Source organism: Panthera leo, chromosome E3 (assembly GCF_018350215.1).
Source record: "Panthera leo isolate Ple1 chromosome E3, P.leo_Ple1_pat1.1, whole genome shotgun sequence".
Taxonomy (NCBI): Eukaryota; Metazoa; Chordata; class Mammalia; order Carnivora; family Felidae; genus Panthera; species Panthera leo.
Genome location: NC_056694.1, coordinates 4689062 through 4707999, shown reverse-complemented (window position 1 = coordinate 4707999; position 18938 = coordinate 4689062). Strand labels below are relative to the sequence as shown.

The window sequence follows — 18938 nt, the reverse complement described above, 5'->3', positions numbered from 1 at the left end:
TATAATTACCTGATAACCTTTATTGGAGACGTGAAAGGGACTCTGAAACAGTGCTTTATAAAGCGCATCATACAAGGCCTTCGTTTCCTATGTGTGCGGAGACGTGGCCCCAGTCCCGCACTCCCACTCAGCCACCCTATTTATGAAGATGTCATCCTAGTTGGCCACAAAATGGTGGTCCCATGTTGGCCGGCTTTATTTTTACGTGGGCACAGTGACTAGAGAAGGCGTTGATACTTCCCAAGCCAGGCGGCCTGCTGAGGTCCCAGATCTTGTCGTCTGCACTGTGCTCTCCCCCAAGTGGTCCCAGCTCGTGTTTGATTTACATGCACAAAAACAGTGTGAGCCTCCCACCCACCCCCAGTGTGGGCAGCAAGCAGTCTGCTCCACTTCTGTGGCGGTTTCCCACCCTTCCTCTGTGCTCTCAGAATCTTCCAGGGAGGATGAAAACAAACTAAACCAAGACTAGAACGCTAGAAACATACGGATACACCAAAGCAAAACCATGAGGCATGGAGTGCAGGGAGCAAGATGAGAGAGAAAGACAAGAGGTTAAACTATGCAGTTACACTGCCAGTTCAGAAAGAGGGTAAGAGACACACTAGATAAAAATAAAACCCATCTAGCTCCCTTCTTCCACAAACTATTTTAATACAGCAAGCAAAAATACTACATCCTGTAGTAAGCACTGTTAGTATTCAACACTTCAACATTTTATGGTGCATCACATAAAAACAAAGTCATATGCTTTTGCATAAAATCAAAAAAATGTAGCAGATCAATAAAACAGCAAAATCAGGAGGAAAAACTCCAATTTTTCCTCAAAATACAGATAGTTTTAGATTCATTAGTGGACAGTAAATGTTTATGGCCCTATATTGAGCTTTTGTAGCCAATCAAAAAATGAAAAAAGTCATCCTGACATAGAAGACAATTTGTTCTATGTTTAATAACATGTTTATTTAGGATGGTAACAAGATAAATCATGCAAGAGCTCAGTAAAAACAAAACAAAAACAAAAAAAATCTAAAGAGTATAAGGAATGGCAATTGGTGCTGCCAGTTAAGAAAAAAACGTAAATCAATTTACTACCCGAAAGTGATACGAAAAACCGTGTGAATCTGAGCATGGACATGGTTGTAGTAATCTTTTGAAAGTGAAAATAAAGGTGACAGGTGACTGCTTGGGTTCCGTTCCTCAGAGGACATAATCAACGTCCCTCACATCCCACACCTGGGTGGCAAGCGGCCTAGAACCCCCGTCCACCAAGTTCTTCGACATCCTCGGGACAGTCTCACACTGACTCTTCTTAGCAGGAGAAGAGGGCGGGCACCACTGGGGACTCTTAAACCTGACTCCTTCTACGTTCAGAATCTTAAAATTTTGGTAATGAAAACCAGAAGACTTGCAAGCCATCCTTACCGGCCTTACGTGTAGTGTTGTCATGTCCGAGGAACGATGTCCACGTTAGGTGGGAAGAAATTTGAACAGATATACCAAATTCAACATAGTGTCTCAGATTTCAAACAAATATAACTCATCTTTTGGCAAAAAATAAATATAGTGGAATGCAAGTTTGATAGATGGAAGAATATATAATCTACCAACTGTCAAGGGAGTACAATTTCATTGCAGACACAAAGAATCAACAATTTCAAAGAATTAAAAAAAAAAAAAAAGGTTGCACTTATTCCTCACAAAATCTTCACTTTTGGAACTACCCCAATTGAAACTACACACTGAATTTATTAATACAGCATTAAGTTCCTTTGTGTAAAAAAATCTTTGTACATAGTAATAAAAAAAGATAAGGCAAGATGCATTAAACAGAAACCTTCTGGCTCTTTTCCTCGGGGTTCCTACAGAGCCACTGATGACTATCTGAACAAAAGAGTTAAGTTTCTGATTTTCCGTATCAAGCATCTTGTGCCTTTGCTGTGGTAAGAACTCTGTCCGAGCACCCTGAGGGACAGATGCTGGTGGTGGTCTTTGGCACTTACGCTGGCAGACTGAGCTTCTTTCCCTTGAGTACTAGGATTTTAAAGAGAGGAAGAGAAAACAAAAGGTTACTGCTATTGATAAGCTTACAGTTTCCTTTTTCCCGTTCCCAGAGGCCTGTCACACTCAAGACACTACAGAATAAGGTCCAAGGAGACAAGCTTTTGGCGCCAACAACCACTTGATTTTGGTGTCAATAAACAGAACCCTCTGAGCTATGAATACGTCATGCACACATACACTCGAAATTTCTTCATGTACCTCAATGCCACAGCAAGTGAATTTAAGAAACACACATTCGATTGAAATTGTCACCAAATTCACAGCAGCGTTTTATGACTTTCTCCCCTGATTCAACATATATTAAAATGTAACTGTTACTATGTATAAAAGTCTATGAAATATTGGAGGTTAAAAAAGAGAGCAGATCTATGTGCTCTTATATCTAGCCATTAGGAATCATACCGTATAGCTGTTTAGCAAGGGTTCTTAGCCTGGGTCAGTGGCTGCGTTTCAGGGGTTCCTGAATCCCCTAAAACTGTATGCTTACATCTGTGTGCACATGCATAAATATGTCTCCCCCCCCCCCCATCAGATTATTGTGACATTTGCATGTCCTATATTCACATAAATGGGACAATGTATATATACAAGGATACCGATTAAGCACTGGATTTTAATAGCAGCTAATGAGTAACAGCCTGAATACCCACGAACAGGGGGCTGAGTAAGTAAATTATGGTAATACACATAATGAAATAGTCTATGGCTACTGAACACTACGTAGATTTCTATCTACTGACTTGAAAAAATGTAAGTGGGGAAGGAAACCCAGATTACAGAATAGCACGTATATTGTAAAAACCCGCCATCTGTGTATACACATAGACACATCAGGAATTACATTTCCCGAAACATTAACAGCAACTATCTCTGAGTGCTAGGGTTTCAGGTGACTGCTTTGAGAATGATGAAAGCTAATTAAATTTTTTACAATAAAAACATGCTGTCACAGAAAAACAATAAAGCTCGGAAAAGCAAAAAGGCTGAAAACCTTGATCCAGAATTTTATTGGATGGTCGTTAAAATGTTTTTCTGAAACGAGCTGTGCTTTTGGAGCGAGCGCCAGATTAGGAGCGTGCTGGGCCAGGTCGCTCCTGAAAACACGAGGCGGGAGGAACAGGGCGGGGAGCACGTAGGCCGAGGTACCTTTTGTGATGTACAAGTAGAAGAAGTCGCAGTACAGAATGGTCTGGACGACGCCGGCCACCACAGCAATGAGGTCAAAGAAGCCCTCGAAGTAGAAGCGCCAGATCCAGTTGACGAGATAGAGCGCGCGGTAGAGGCCCAGGAAGAACAGGTAGTGGGTGGTGATGGTCTCCGCCTCCCCTGTCTTGCTGATCATGAAGAGCTGGGGAAGGATAGCCACGGATTCCAGGTAGATGGAGAAGGTCCACAAAATCTGTAAGAGAAACCACAAGCTTCGGTCAGTACCCGTGAGCTCACGGGAAATACTCTTGCTTTATCGTGGAGCAGCTCAAACAGCAGTCTGGGCATCTGAGCACAAACAGAGTAGCTTAGCAGGTGATAAATCACAGAAACTTTAGCTACATTTAAGAGGCACGACACTCCCAATGACAGGCTGGGTAACTGGACGCCTCGGCCGGTGTGAATTTTCATGACCTCGTCTCTCCAACATCTCCTTCCCTGTACAATTTTCTGTGAATCTACAGACACGTTTCTCCCGGATAAGCCTGACCCACTGCGAATCTAGGCCCCGAGTGAACGCTGCTCTCTGCCGGGGCGCACGACGCTGACAGCTGGGGCCACCCCTTTCCCACTGCTGGTCTGCCTCACCAGCTGGTCTCCTTCCCAGAGGATCTCAAGATTCTCATCATCTTTCTTATTCTTTAGGCTTTTTCGGTGTGGCTAAATCAAAGGGGCAAGTAATGGGAATTGTAATTATGCCAACTCTCTGTCCCACACGGCACTTTATTCATGCCGACGACAGAAGGCCTCGCGGGGAGCCCTGAGTGTCTGAATCCATGAGCGGCAGTTTCCCCAAGACACGAAGGGAAGGGCGAGGCACCTAGGAGCAGGCACGGCTCTGTGCAGCGCAGGGCGCCATGCCAACCACTCCCCCTAAACGCCAGAGCGCAGCAAGGCTGCTGAGGGGATTCGCACATGGTGTCCATGCACGACACCCTTACGTGAAGAGGAAACAAAAGCTGGGTCAGAGTGGAGAGAAGATCACGTTCTTCCAGCACTCGGATAGGCAAGGCACTGCGCTCACTACTGCAGACGCCTACTTTATGTTCTAGGGGAGAATCTGGCAATAATCCATCAGCAGACACCCAAATACCTGGGGGCTTTATTCCCGTCTGTTGACTTATTTACACCAAATAGTATATGCTGCCCCAGAAGCTTGCCAAACAGAAGACACAAGCGAAACAGAACCGTCCCACGTTATCTGCAAACACAGCTATTTCCCTGGGGAAGGAGATATGCCCACTAACTAGCCCCCTTACTCACCTCAAGAGGAGAGAAATCATGATTGACTAGAAAGGAGAGACCTCCCACGGGGACCACCAGGAACTCCACTCGGAAGGTATCGTGGTTTCCGTCATAGGTCGCCTTGAATTTCATGTAGATCAGGTACACCGTGGCGTAGGAGCAGGCGATATAGATGAGCTAAGAATGAGAAAAGCACCAGGTCACGGATACTTCACGGCGGTTCCAACTCCCTTGGCTTCCTTCTACATCATTCGTATGCTCAGAAAGGCAAGATTTACTTCTTCAGCTTTTTTATTTTGATGCTTAAAGACAATAAACTTCATTTTTTGGGGGTGTATACTTCTGAGTCATATAACCACCACCACGATCAAGACACAGAGTAGTTCTATCTTGTGACCCGCCAAAACCCCCTCATGCCGCGCCTTTGGAGTCAAGCCCTCCCCCCTCAGGCCCAACCTCTGGCGATAACTGATCTGTTCTCTTTCTTTTTTTTATAACTGATCTATTCTTGGTTTCCACAGTTTTTGCCTTTTCCAGAATGCCACATAAATGGAATCGTATGGTATGTCTCTGCTTCTTTCATGCAGCTAATGCATTCTTGATCCAACCATGCCGCCGCGTGTAGTAACCACGGCTCTCTTCTGCTGCCCAGGAGCGGCTCACTGCGTGCGTGTTACCACAGTCTGTCCATCCATGCACGAGTTACAGGACAGGTGGGTCGTGTCCAGCTTGATGGATGGGAGATACAGTTGCTAGGGACATGTACGTACAGGCATCTGTATGAAACTAAGTTTTCATTACTCTTGGGTAAATACCTAGGAATGGGATTGCTGATCTTATGTTAAAAGTGTACATTTAACTTTGTAAGAAACCGCCAAAGCGTGTATTTTTAATCTCACTTCAAACTATTAGCAGCTTAAGAAAAAAAAACGAACACAAAGTTCACTCAGTGCAGTTCAAAACGAGCACACACCCCCTCCGCTAGTGCTTGTGTAAAGATAAGATACCATGTAACTCACATTTGACTTTACAATGACCATTTTTGCTGACAGTGTGTTACTTTAACACAGAAAAGTCAGATCATTTCTATGAAATTTTGTCTGGTAACATAACAAAAGCAAAACCAAAAGCTGCCTGCGCAAGGGAGCTCCCATAGAGGTACAGCTGTTCAAAGGCTTACAACCCAGTTATGTTCTTCCACGTTCAAAAGGCCAAACACCATATATTCATCCAACCCAAAGGAAAAGTCTGATATTTTGAAATTATAGCAATTTTCGGGATGTGGAACTTTAGGCCCAAGAACCAGGGCAGGTTTAGCTTATGGATAGGAACGACTGGGGTATCAGCTACACTGCCTGGGACTCCTTATCCCTGGGAAAACCACCTGGTGAAACCTAATGAGGAAACATCTGGGCAAAGGACTTAACAGGAAAAGGAGAGCAATCATCAAACCCTGTCATATGCTTAACAACGAAACAAAGACACTAAACTGTCCCCAGCACCTCATCATGAAATTATATTTGCAAATAGCCAACAAGGTATTAAAATTGGTCATACCCATATACCAAACTCCAAAAAAAAATCAAGGAAGATTAATATCTTACTTATATTGTGAGGAGTTCTCTCCACATACAAATATGTGTGTGTGTGTATATATGAATAAAATAACATATCATCTACATGGATCAACAAAATATATATACATTTATACACAGAGTCCCCTCCAGCAGAACATCCAACCAAGTCATGTCAAGGTCCCTCCTCAGCACCCGGCCTTCCGCCAGCCAAGATCATGTCCGCAAAGGCTTCGGTGGCCACCAGGGAAAGCAGCTGTTGTCTCCTCTCACCAATGCTTGGCTTTTAAAGTGAAAGCAATGAGGGGCGCCCGGGCAGCTCAGTCGGTTAAGCGTCGGATTCCTGATTTCGCCTCAGGTCATGATCTCACGGTCATGGGATCGAGCCCTGCATCAGGCTCCATGCTGACAGCTCAAAGCCTGCTTAGGATTCTCTCTCCCCCCCCCTCCCTCTCTCTGCCCCACTCCTGTGCTCTCTCTCAAAATAAATATAAATAAAGTCAAAGCCATGAGAACATAAAACTTGGCCCTCACATCTCTGATTTTCAGGACATGCCTGGAAACTAGAATCAAACAAGAAGGAGCCCTCTAAAGCTACGTATCCTGAGGAGAATGGAGGAAAATTCTTGCTCACACGCTTCTAATACCTGCAGCTTTAACTTGCCTGGACGACAGGCAGGGACCTAGCCATTTTAAGTAAGCAAACTATTTCCTGATGACGAGGCTCCCATCACCTAGTAATGAAGAATGGAATGATTACAGGTAACTCAAATTTGCTTTTTAGTAAAGACCTCAGGTCCAAATACATTCTTTGTCTCCCCTACGTGTGTTTACAAAAAATGCTTTTCAAGTGCCACAACAGGCTTCAGCTTAAACGCTACTTCCTCGGGTGTGCCGACAAACGCCGACAACAGGGCCCCGCACACAGGTGCTCAGTAAGCTACGCAGAACGAATGAGGGAAGAAATGAGACTCCTCCTGCACAAGGTGAGAGCCCCATACTTCTCCTTCCCAGTACCCATCCCAAACTGCGGTCATTCATTTGGTGCTGGGATGATCGGTCTACCCTTCCCAACCAGACAGTAGGCCTTCCTTCTTAGCTTCTGCCCTGTCCTCAGCGCTAGGGGAGGGCCAGTGCTGTGGGTGTTCAGGAAGTGTAAGTTTCACGGCTGTGTGGAACCGAGGCCTCTGCAAGTGAAACACGTGCACCCCCAAAGGTCCACAAACATTCTGCATTTTAATTTTTTTTTTTTTAATGTTTATTTATTTTTGAGACAGAGAGACAGAGCATGAACAGGGGAGGGTCAGAGAGAGAGGGGGAGACACAGAATCTGAAGCAGGATTCAGGCTATGAGCCGTCAGCACAGAGCCCGATGCGGGGATCGAACTCACGGACCGTGAGATCATGACCTGAGCCTAAGTCGGACATTTAACCGACTGAGCCACCCAGGCGCCCCAACATTCTGCATTTTAATAACTACACATTTTTTTTCATGTGGATAACGACACTAACGCCATGGATACTAATGCTTAGGACAAGGTAAAAGGTTTTAAGAACACACTAAGTAAATGATGGTACGGATGTTATTTAGGCATGGCAAAAGCAATAAAGATGGCCCATAAAGTTTATAAAACATGGATTTAACAGGAAAAAACAAAGGAGAAGCCTGCACATAATCCCTCGCGCAACAGCAAAACAGGCACTGCAGCGAGGAGCGCTGGTGGCTTTCATTTCTAGTTCTGAACCAACCTGCTGGGTTTCCCAGGGAGTCTGTAATTTCCCACTGCTTGAAAACATAATAGTCACCCCTCTTTCTCATAGGTTATCAAGAGCTTTAGAAGTTTATCATACTCAAGGAATTTAAGATTAAAAAATCTCTAAGTGCAAAGCACTTCAATTAAATAGATTCTGCTTTGAAACAGAAAATATGCTTGATGATAACACTATTCCCACTTCTACATACAAGGTGGTCTGAAAGTGCTTACGTTGAGAACAGCATGTTTAGACATCCCTCTAGAAGACGTTTAAGCACGCCACTGGCCCAAACTTCATAGCTTCCATCAGCCTGTGAACCATGGATAAAATGCATTCTGTTGGCTGTCATACCATACCTTCATAGATGTATTATATAATGAAATAAATGAAGTAAAAAGATCCAGGTAACGAGTTGTGAAGACCAGTGCAAAGAGAAGCTGGCTTTTTCCAGAAATACCTGAAGAAACAAAAGGAGAGTGTTAGCAAAGTGTCTGTGAGAGGAGCTGGCAGTTTCCTGTGGAGAACACTGCAGAAAGGGCATACGTGGGGAGTGGGCACCAGGGTCAGTGGCTCACGTCTGGGAGGACTCCGTAAACGAGAGCTGCTGTACTTTTCCTTTCACTTAACATTCTTTTTGTTTTCTTTCCCAGTTAACATTTTTGAACACGCTCCTCCGGGGAGGTTCTAACCACTGTGCAGTCTTATCATGCCAGGTAACTACGAAAGTGCCTTAATTATGCCAGCACCAATATACCAGGATGTGTACTGTTCAAATGAACATTATATTTCTCAAAGACTTTAGATAGGAATAATTTCCCTAATTCCGCTGTTAGTGTTGTAACTGGTCTGCTACCTTTAGCATCTTTCTTTCCACTTTAAAACAATGTATCTCATGGTGACAAATCCTTCAGGGGATGGTGTTGGAATCTAACCCGATTAAGCAGATGAGGAACCCAGTTAGGTGCACTGCTTCAGGTAACAGTCTGAGCAGTAACCCCCGGGGGGCAGTGGAAGGGCCTCCCAAGGTGGCTTACTTTGCGAGGGCAGCATTTCTTGGACATGTTAACATTTAAAAAAATTCCACCTCTTAGATTCGTCATACAACCATAAAAATGTTGCTGTGGATGCCAGATGCAACGACAGAAGGGTGGGAACCTGCCACTACAGCCAGTCCTCAAAAGCAGCACTTTAAAAAAAGTTTGGGGGCACCTGACTTTGGCTCAGGTCATGATCTCACAGTTTGTGAATTTGAGACCCACATCAGGCTCTGTCCTGACAGCTCGGAGCCTGGAGCCTGGTTCAGATTCTGTGTCTCCCTCTCTCTCTCTGCCCCTCCCCTGCTCACATTCTGTCTCTCTCAAAAATAATAAATAAATAAAAATAAATAAATAAATAAATAAATAAATAAAATCTTTGAATCTGTTTCCACCTCCAACAACCAGGCCACCTCCAGAGTGCTCTTGCGGCACGTGGAGACTCAGCTGGGGGAAGTACCGAAGGTCACATAGCATGTGCACTAAGCTTTTCTGACATCTGTATGTGGCCAGGTATTTATGTGACAAAGGATGTGAACTATGGGTTTCAGATGAAGATTGAGCAAATTCATGAAGAAAACTGAATCTCTCCAGGTCAGAACCCACCCACCCTCCTCTACGTTGCAAACTTCACCCCATTAGACATTGTTTTAAAAAAATTTTTTTAGGGGCGCCTGGGTGGCGCAGTCGGTTAAGCGTCCGACTTCAGCCAGGTCACGATCTCACGGTCCGTGAGTTCGAGCTCCGCGTCAGGCTCTGGGCTGATGGCTCGGAGCCTGGAGCCTGGAGCCTGTTTCTGGTTCTGTGTCTCCCTCTCTCTCTCTGCCCCTCCCCTGTTCATGCTCTGTCTCTCTCTGTCCCAAAAATAAAAAAATTTTTTAAGGTTTATTCATTTTTCAGAGACAGAGAGACAGAGCATGAGCAGGGGAGGGGCAGAGAGAGAGACACACACAGAATCCGAAGCAGGCTCTAGGCTCTGAGCTGTCAGCATAGAGCCCAACGCGGGGCCAACTCACGGACGGAGAGATCATGACTTGAGCCGAAGTCGAATGCCCAACTGACTGAGCCACCCAGGCGTCCCACCCCATTAGACATTTAAGTAAGCATGTATTTAGTGGAAATGTCGCTGCACGTAATTATCGGCAATACTCCTATGGATGTGAAAATCACATTGTTTTTATTTTTTTTAATATTTTTAAATTTATTTTTGAGAGAGAGAAAGAGGGAGACAGAGAACCCAAAGTAGTCTCCCCACTGTCAGTGCAGAGCCCAACACGGGGCTCAAACTTATGAACCATGAGATCATGCCTGAGCAGAAGTTGGATGCTTAACCGACTGAGCCACCCAGGTGCCCCCAAATCACATTGTTTTTAAATGATATTTTATGAAACACTTTTGCCCATTGTTGAAACTCAAAGCCTGGATACAAGAATGTTACTTACTACCTATGAACATTTGTAGTTTGAGTCTATTTACAAAACACCCAAACAGAAACTGAAGAAAAAGTTGACTCTCTTCCTTCTAGATCAATAGTAACCAATTTCAAGGGTCAAAGGTGGAGATGCAGACATTCTGCTCCTTTTAGTCTTCCCCAGTAATGGGGAGCTTCTTTTTCTTATCAAAGATCAATGTTCCAAAGGAGAATAATGAAGCTGTCATTCACAAAGAGACATGGGACAGAGAGAAGAGAAGGGCGGGGAAAGGAAAGGGAACATGCAGTTCACATTTGAGATCCGTTGAGGCTTTGAGAGAGAAATTCCCAGTTCACTTCCTATATGGTTCTCTCCAACATTTTAAATAAAAAATTATAGGGTACATACAGGCAAGTTTATTATAAAGGATTTATTCTAACGGAATTTTGGAAGCCAGATACATTTGAGATTTTGTCCCCATTTTCAGCATTCCGATAGCAAAAATCCAGGACTCTCATATCGTTTCTACCACTCCCTTTTGAGACCCAATTCACATATCACTTCCCCTGGCAAGCTGTCTTTGAAGACACCTCCCTTGGTGCTGTTAATTCATTCAGCAAGTACATAATGGGAACCCCTTCCCAGCAGCTGCTGCCCTAGCTCCTATTAACGGTCTTATAAAATACACTGTGATTATCTGGTTGCCTGTCTTCCCTCTTTCCCCACAGACACGGAGATCTCCAAAGGTTGGGGTCATGTCTTTTCTGTTTTGTATTCTCTGTGCTCAGCAATGGGTTTGACACACAGCAGGGCTAAGAAAATACCTGCTGAATGAATGAACAAATGGTCAAAAAAAAAAAAAAAAAAAACTCGTTTTATTTTCATGTCATGGGGTAAATTCTCATTTTGGAATAACACTTGCAAAGCGTTTCCAAGTCATACCATCTCTACGACTGTAAATAGGCAATGTTCTTTGGGCTCTGCCCTAATTTACTGCCAACCAGAGGGTAGGAGAGCCCCCTGCGCAGGAGAGAAGAGAGACAGGCGGCGTGTGGCCTGCAGCTTGTCTCGTGGTGCAGAATCCACGCAGGAACTGCTGTGCTGGAAACCTGAATGTACTTGTGCACTTCTATCCCATTCGTCCTGGTCTGGGGTCCTCATTAACAAGCTGCAGCTTTCCCTTTAAAACAGAAAAACAGTCCTGTCTTCACAAGATGGCAGGGATCCCAGCTGAAGACAGAGGGGGCAGGGGCAGGAATCTCCTTGTGGGCGGGGACCTCTTGCAAAGCCTGAGGGGCTCCCTCAGTCACTTTCTCCCTGTTTTGAGACCAAAGCATGTGAATACTAGCAGGTCAAGCTCTCAATACTCACTCTAAATGTTTCTGAAACAGCCATCCCAATACCAAATGCACCAAATATCCGTATTAAGGAGTAGAACTTGTTATGTGGAAATCAGTCGTTAAACCTAACACCATTTCTGTCTTTTCCCATTGGGCCAAGTTAAGTTTCATAAAATCCTACGACTATATACTACAGTGTACATTACTTTAAATTGTGCTGCAGGTTAAAAGTTGACTCTCTTATATTCCCACTGGTTTATAGAACAGAACCCTCAGCCAAACAGAAAAGCTTCCCAAGAATTATTTCTGTCCTGGTAACAGCTGAGCTGCGACCAAGCCCCACAGGTCAAAGCACCAGGACAGTTTGCAGGGCAGCATTCAACAAGGGCCCCTGGCACCCCACTCTGGACCCACTGTCTCTAAAGAAGTCGATCCTCTCCTATCTCCTAAAGGCCATGAACCTTCCCTGGAACAGCAGGCTAATAGTCAGGAAATGATGCATAACACAACTCTTGTGACTTAGGGAAAAAGAGGCTCTGGAGCCAAATGGACTCTGTTCAAACTCAACCCCTGAACACACAGGATAAGCCTGGGCCCATTACCTACATCGCCCCCCCCCCCCACCTCACTTTCTGCATCTGTCAAATGGGGACAAATCTTAACAACTCGATGGGACTGTTGGAGAAAAAGTGTTTTATATTATACCTGCCACACTGCAAATGCTTGATAAATGACAGCTCTTACTACGTAATGTTTTGTCGTTTTTCTCGTTTTCAAAGAAATACATGCTATTTAATTAAAAATTTCAACTGGGTTAAAATATATGTAATAAAAAGCAAAAGGACCTTTTAACATCCCTCCCACCTCCACTTTAAATGCAACTTTCCAGGCTTTTTAAAAGCCCCTTTCTATACATGTGCTTGTATACGTACCTGCATATATGTTTGCCCCTTAATATGGGTCCATACAATCTTTTGCTCTGCAACTTTTTTAAAGGTTTTTGTTTTTGTTTTTGTTTTAAGATTTTATTTTAATGTAATCTCCACATACAACGTGGGGCTTCAATTTACAATCCTGAGATAAAGAGTCACATGCTCCTCCAACTAAGCCAGCCAGGGGTTCCTACAATTTGCTTTTTTAACTTAACATCTCAGATTTACCTTCTGGGTTTTTTTCTATACTTTACTTTTTTTTTTTTTTTTTTTTAAATTAAGCTCTTATCTTCCCCTGTTAATACTTCTAGCTCATTCTTGTTAGTGGCTGCATAATGTTCCATAGTGTGAATGTGCCAACATTTGAGCAACCACTCCATTAATGGACATTTGGGTTGTTGATGATTTTTGTTCTTATGAGTACTGCACAAACATCTTTTTTATCTATAAACAGTGTTTTGTACATACTTAGGTACAAGGAACATCTTCACACCTATAGATAGTTTGTGCACATAGGTTTCTGTAGTTCAGCTTCTTAAGAATTGCTGGGATAAAATATACAAACGTCAACTTTAAGTTTTGCTGATTTCCCCTAGGAAGGCTATGCCAATTTTCATACTCAAGAACACCAGATGAGAATGCCCTTCTGCACCTTTGCATATATTAGATGTTTTGAACGTCTTTTCCCACCCAGCAGGCAAATGATGGTATGCATTGCTGTTTTACTGTCCAAGTTTCTATTAGTGAGGCTGGGCATTCTTTCATGATTAACGGGCCTTCTGTTATTCTTCTGTGAACTGCCAACTTTGCCTATTTTTCTGTTTTTTGGTTTTTTTTTTTTATTTGTAGGAATGTTTCATTATGTATATTAACTTTTTGTCACTTAGATATATTGCAGATTATTTCTCTCAGTTTACTGTCTTTTAACTTTGATGATATTCTGAATCAGTAAATTAATTTGGGAAGATGAATCATCTTGCTTCGTTATCAGCCTGCCTGGTCCTATCCAGGACCACAGTATGAACATACACTCAGGTCATCTTCTGTGTCCACCAGGAAAGTTTCATATTTTTCTTCACATGGGTCTTACATACTCCTTGCCAGGAAGTCAAGGGTCCTTTCTCTGGGATCCTTCTAGCCATTTCACACCTATTGGATTTACTGTCTACATGGTTTATTTTTATTTTTAATGTTTATTTATTTATTTAGAGAGACACAGAGAGAGCAAGAGAGCGTGCAAGAGAGAGAGCAGGGAAGGGGCAGAGAGAGGAGGAGACAGAGAATCCCAAGCAGGCTCCAGGCCATCAGTGCAGAGCCCGACTCAGGGCTTGATCTCATGAATGGTGAGATCATGACCTGAGCCAAGATCAAGAGTCAGATTCTTAACCGACTGAACCACCCACGCACCCTTAATGTCTACACAGTTTAATATTTAATACCTTTTATTTTTATCTTTTTATATGTGTCTCATTTCAACTCCATTGCAACTTTCTCGACAGCAGAGACTTTGATAGCTGCTCTGAATTGTGTCCCCAGTGCCTTGCAATCAGTGGGTGGTCAACAGATGTTTGAGAGCAATGATTAGCCAACAGACTGGCACTCAAAAGAAGAGAGGTGACAGCTGCTACAAAGAGGGAGCTAGGCATGTAATACAAAAGCTTCGTGAAGTACACCATGACCACAATAAAAGATGAGATTCTGTACTTCAAAATTATAAGCTATCCAATCATGAGAAATGCAGGGACACTGTATGTTCCTGTCATGTTAGTATGATAAAAGTCTATAAGACAACCTACATAACCACAGCTAACAACAATCAAAGCAGCAGATGCGGGGGAGGGGAGAGACTAGGAGAGGGTTGCTGGGAGTCATGGATCTGAGAAGGACCCCACTAGTAATTTAAGCACAACAGATAGAGCGCTATTAATAACTACCAGCCAGCCTACAGGAAAATGTTGCTAGGAAGTTCTTCATCTACAATCCAAGGCTTGTTCTCCCAAGGCTATCCAGGTCAGCGTTTAGGACACGGATAGTGATAACTTCAACATACTGTGGATCCGGTTGCAACGAAGGTTCAAGCATATGAGAAAAGTCACATTTCATTCGGGCACCCCTGTATAATGACAATGGCAGACAAAGGCACAGGAGACTGCCAATTCAACACAGCTATGCTGAGATCAGCTCTCCTGTCCCTACTTTAAAACAGGCCCTTTAAGGTGCTCATTCTCAAATTAGATGCTCAGGAAAACAGAATCTCCAGCTTCCTCACTAACCCATCTCAGCCCTTACTCTAAGGGAAAAAGCCCCATGGTTCTGGCTACAGGCATGTTCAGAACAGGTGCCAAAATCCTAAAAATGAACCCCAATACCAGTATTTTCAAAGCGAGAAACACAACCTGAATGTACATGTCTCTTATTCCAGTTATTTGAGAAACTCCTATCAAATTCTTACTCGTTCAAAAGCCTCTAAACAACTTTCATAATTTAGAATGGAAAAACAAAGCAGCTAGTCAAATTTAGCATTTAACTCTGAATAAATCATCTTGGTGATTCTGATTTTTAAAAGGCCAGGAATCTCATGTATAAGAACTAAAATGATCCTAAGTCCAACAAAGAGAAGCTTAATAATACCCTATAACTAGAGCATTAAATTGTAGGAATACTTGACAAACACCCATGAACTTAACTATTTATCTTCTTTATTATTTTGGCGGAAATATTTTCAGTTTTCCTAAATGCTCCTAAATTTCCCAAATGAAAATAGTGAATATTAAAAAATGAACAAAATAGCAAACCCTCTCACTTTCTCTATATAACTCGAGGTTTCCTTAAGAATTCTATACCTGGGGGCCTGGGTGGCTCATTCAGTTAAGTGTCTGACTCTTGATTTCAGCTCAGGTCATGATCTCACGGTTCATGAGTTCAAGCCCCACAGCTGGTTCTGTGCTGACAGTGTGGAGCCTGCTTGGGATTCTCTCCCTTTCTCTCTCTGCCCCTCCCCTGCTCACACTCTCCCTCTCAAAAAATAAACATAAAAAAAAAATTCTACACCTGGAGGTGCAGTAGCTTCTCCCCAACATCTTACTTTAGATACATATTTAAGAGACAACATGCTTCCGCACTTAAGGACTTGACAGAGAACGGGTTTCTGAGAAATACGTGAAAGATGAAGGGACTCATACAAAAATTTTGGAGCAAAAATCAAGATTAAAAGTAATATTTTCAGACTGAGGGGTGGATGAAATGGGTACAGGTGATTGAAAGGTACAAACTTCCAGTTATAAAATGAGACCTGGGGATGAAGGTATAGCACAATGACTACAGTTAACAACACTGTATTGTATATTTGAAAGTTCACAGGAGAGTAGACCTTAAAAGTTCTGATCACGAGAAAAAAAATGGTTATGTGTGGTGACGGATGTTAATTAACTAAGCTTGTTGTGACCATTTCACAATATATACATACAGCAAATCGCTATGTTGACACCCAAAACTAGTACAATGTTCTGTGTCAACCATATTTCAATAAAGCAGGAGAAAAAAATTTCCTGAACGCAACAAAAACATGACCTAAACTACCGGTCTGCATCAAACGTTTAAACTAACATTACTTAGGCCAAAATGGACATTGATTCAAAAGCCTTCACTGTGAGCTACGCTGCTTGTGTTTCAATCCTGGCTCTGCCACCAATTTCCTCATCTCCCTGAAGACTCAGTTCCCTCCTCCACAGAACGGGGACAACAGCACTGGCTCTAGGATTAAAGACTAGGTGGGATAAGCTAGATCAAGCAGTTAGCGTCCTACCTAACGCACAGCAAGTGCTTCGGTGCCAGCTATCACAACTGCTGCAACTACTTTGCTTTAACTGGAAATCATACAGCTGAACCTCTCAGAACAGGTACGAAACGCGAGATCACCTCCAGGCCAGACAACACCGGTTTCGGTACATGGACTTTGTAATATCCATTTTGATCGCTCAAAGGTCTCTTTTGCTTTTGCTTACTTCCTCCATCTCGGGTATGTTCTGGGGAGATAGGTGACTCCTGAAGACAGCAAAGATGCGGGGTGTTACTCTAGATGGGGCAATTTCAGAAATCAATCAGGTAAACGGGATCTCTGCCACCCAGGTCCTTTAGGACTCCCCGTCTCTTACGGCCTCTGCAAACATTTAGCTCTTGCACTCAACTTATTTCACTGAGGCCATGGCATCAAAAACACGTTTAAAGGCCACACTGCATTTTAAGACATCCTTGAAAACTTCGCCGCTCTTACGCTTCCAGGGTTAATGCGATGTAAAACTTCACAGCTATGATCTGGGAAAGATTTGTCTCGCTGCCTCCCGGCAATGCATGCATGAAATGTGTACTCCAGAGGAGGGAGTCGCCAGCTCACTGGTGACGTGGAGTGAGGATTACAGGAGACCACATGAGACCTCGGCGGTACCCGGCGCCGCAGGCTTAAGAGAACCCGTTATTAGATGGAGGCACTCGGAGTTCGACAAACTAGTTCGTTTCTCAAAGCAGCACTGACGGTCCCCAAGAAATTCACTTACGAGACCTCCTCACACCCCCCTCCCGTGGCGGGCGTGATCCTGGACCCCAGGGCTGGGGTGAAGCCCACGGCACTCTAGGGACAGGCCTGACCCGACACCCTAACCTAAAGGCCAGTCGTCGAAGGGGCAAGGGTGGGGAGCGGGGTGACCTCCCCGCGCCCGCTCCACCTCCCGGGCTGGCCTGGCTGCCACGTCAGGCCGAGCGGGCCGCGGGCCTGCCCATCCTCCTCCCTCCCGTCCCATTGATTCGCGGGCTCCCCGCACCTCCGGCCCCTCCCGCCCCCTCCTCCCCCCCGGCGCGGTGCTGCACCCATTAAAGTCGCGGGCGGGGGCTGGGGGCGCGCCAGCCGGACTCCCCCGGCCCCCGCCCCATCCAAACTTTTCCGACAGAATGGGGCCCAGCGCAGTCCGGCTGGCTCCTCCTCCGCCCCGACGGCTCAAGTTCGGGAGTCGACCCCGCGCCGCGCGGGGCCCAGCACGGCGACACCCCGCCCGGCCTGAACGCCACGCAATGTTCCCTCCCGCCCCGGGTCCGGGCGCCCGCCGGGCCGGTCGAGGGGGGTGTGTCGGGCGCCGCAGGCCCGCGAGCCGCGGGGCGGCCGAGGTCGGCGGGTCCTCAGAGCGACCCGGCCTGGCGCCCGAGCCTCTCCGGGACGTCGCCCGCCGCTCACCGGCGCAGGAGCGCGTCTTCCAGATCTTCAGCAGCAGGATGACAATGGCCGCCAGGTGGGACAGGTCCCCGGTCAGCCGGAAGATGTTCATGGCGGCGGCGGTCGGCGCGGCGGCCCCGGGGCTCGGCGGCTCAGGCGGCAGCGGCGGCCCCTGAGAGGAAGCGACGAAGATGGCGAGAGCGGGCGCGACGTGGCCAGGGACGTGGCCAAACTGCCGGCGCGCGCGGGGCAGTCTGGGAGGGCGGGCCGCAGCCAGGCCCCGCCCCGGACCCGCCCCTTAAAGGAGACGCGTCCAAGCTCAGGCCGGGCCCGAAGCGCCTGCTCAGGGGCTCCCTCCCCAGGACCCGGACCCCTCGCCGACTTCCCCCTGTCGGTTTCCGGCTCCCCCTCTGGTGCCAGCGATTTCCTTTAATTTTTGAAATGACACTCCCTTGCAAGGGATTCCACCCCCCCCCCATTGATTTTAAGAGCTCTGCAGGATTACTGGACGAAAAAGTGTAAGAGGAAAATAAACATTAATCCGCGATGGATTCGCTCAAGATAAAGTCGATATTGGGGGTGCTGCGGAGGATGCGGCTTATGCGGGAGGTGATTGAAGCTTTTACCATTCTGGGGAGTTTCTTTGAGGAACAGTGCAAAATTAGGTGGAAAAGTGAACATTTCTGTAGGGTGAGAAAATGAACCACAGGAAATTACAAACAGAACAAAACTGACAAGCTGGATCCGCTGCATAATTTGCGGAACCCAGTGCAAACTGAAAACGTGGGGTTCCCGGTTCAAAGGCAGGAAAAGAAAATGCTGTTTCAAGGAACCAAAATATAAAGCTTTTCCCTTTCTTTTGCAGTCTCTCTTGGGGTGTTTCCTGTTTGCTATTTAATGTTCTGAAGAAGAAAAAGCCTTCAGTCGTGATCATGAGTTTTACAGATTGTCTTTACATCGGACCATGTCAGTTTTGAATGGAAATACCATAAGACTTAATTCCAATGCTCAGTGGCCAAAAGAACACAATTGCTGTTTCACGACTTGTCCCAGAGCCGGCCAGAGAGATGAACACAGGCCAGACCCAGGAAGGTTGGAAGGATGAAGGGGGGTCCCCAAGGCACAGAGCAGGCCAGGGAGGGCATCTTTGGGCATGGGATTACTGGAGGGGCCAGT

The 18938-nt window shown here is 45.3% G+C and overlaps 1 protein-coding gene and 1 long non-coding RNA gene across 2 annotated transcripts; both read right to left on the bottom strand.

The window, feature by feature from the left end:
- On the bottom strand, window positions 1–17968 carry KDELR2 (KDEL endoplasmic reticulum protein retention receptor 2). Its single transcript, XM_042921577.1, has 5 exons — window positions 17784–17968; window positions 8198–8298; window positions 4531–4689; window positions 3208–3460; window positions 1–2031 (listed from the first exon to the last, which is right to left on the bottom strand). Exons 1-5 carry the CDS (start codon window positions 17872–17874, stop codon window positions 1997–1999), a joined length of 639 nt encoding a protein of 212 aa, XP_042777511.1. The 5' UTR covers window positions 17875–17968; the 3' UTR covers window positions 1–1996.
- On the bottom strand, window positions 11145–17309 carry LOC122209592. Its single transcript, XR_006197672.1, has 2 exons — window positions 16365–17309; window positions 11145–11467 (listed from the first exon to the last, which is right to left on the bottom strand). It is a non-coding gene; the product is annotated as an uncharacterized LOC122209592 (long non-coding RNA).
- Window positions 17969–18938: the final 970 nt, after the last annotated feature.

Bases quoted from the DNA above. Each gene is read 5' to 3' on its own strand.
- KDELR2 (XM_042921577.1), bottom strand. From the start codon at position 17,874: ATGAACATCTTCCGGCTGACCGGGGACCTGTCCCACCTGGCGGCCATT. The intron at 4,690-8,197 runs GTATGGTATGAC...TCTCATTCTTAG, and splicing joins TATATAATACATCTATGAAG to CTCATCTATATCGCCTGCTC. The intron at 2,032-3,207 runs GTACCTCGGCCT...TTAAAATCCTAG, and splicing joins CTACTTGTACATCACAAAAG to TACTCAAGGGAAAGAAGCTC.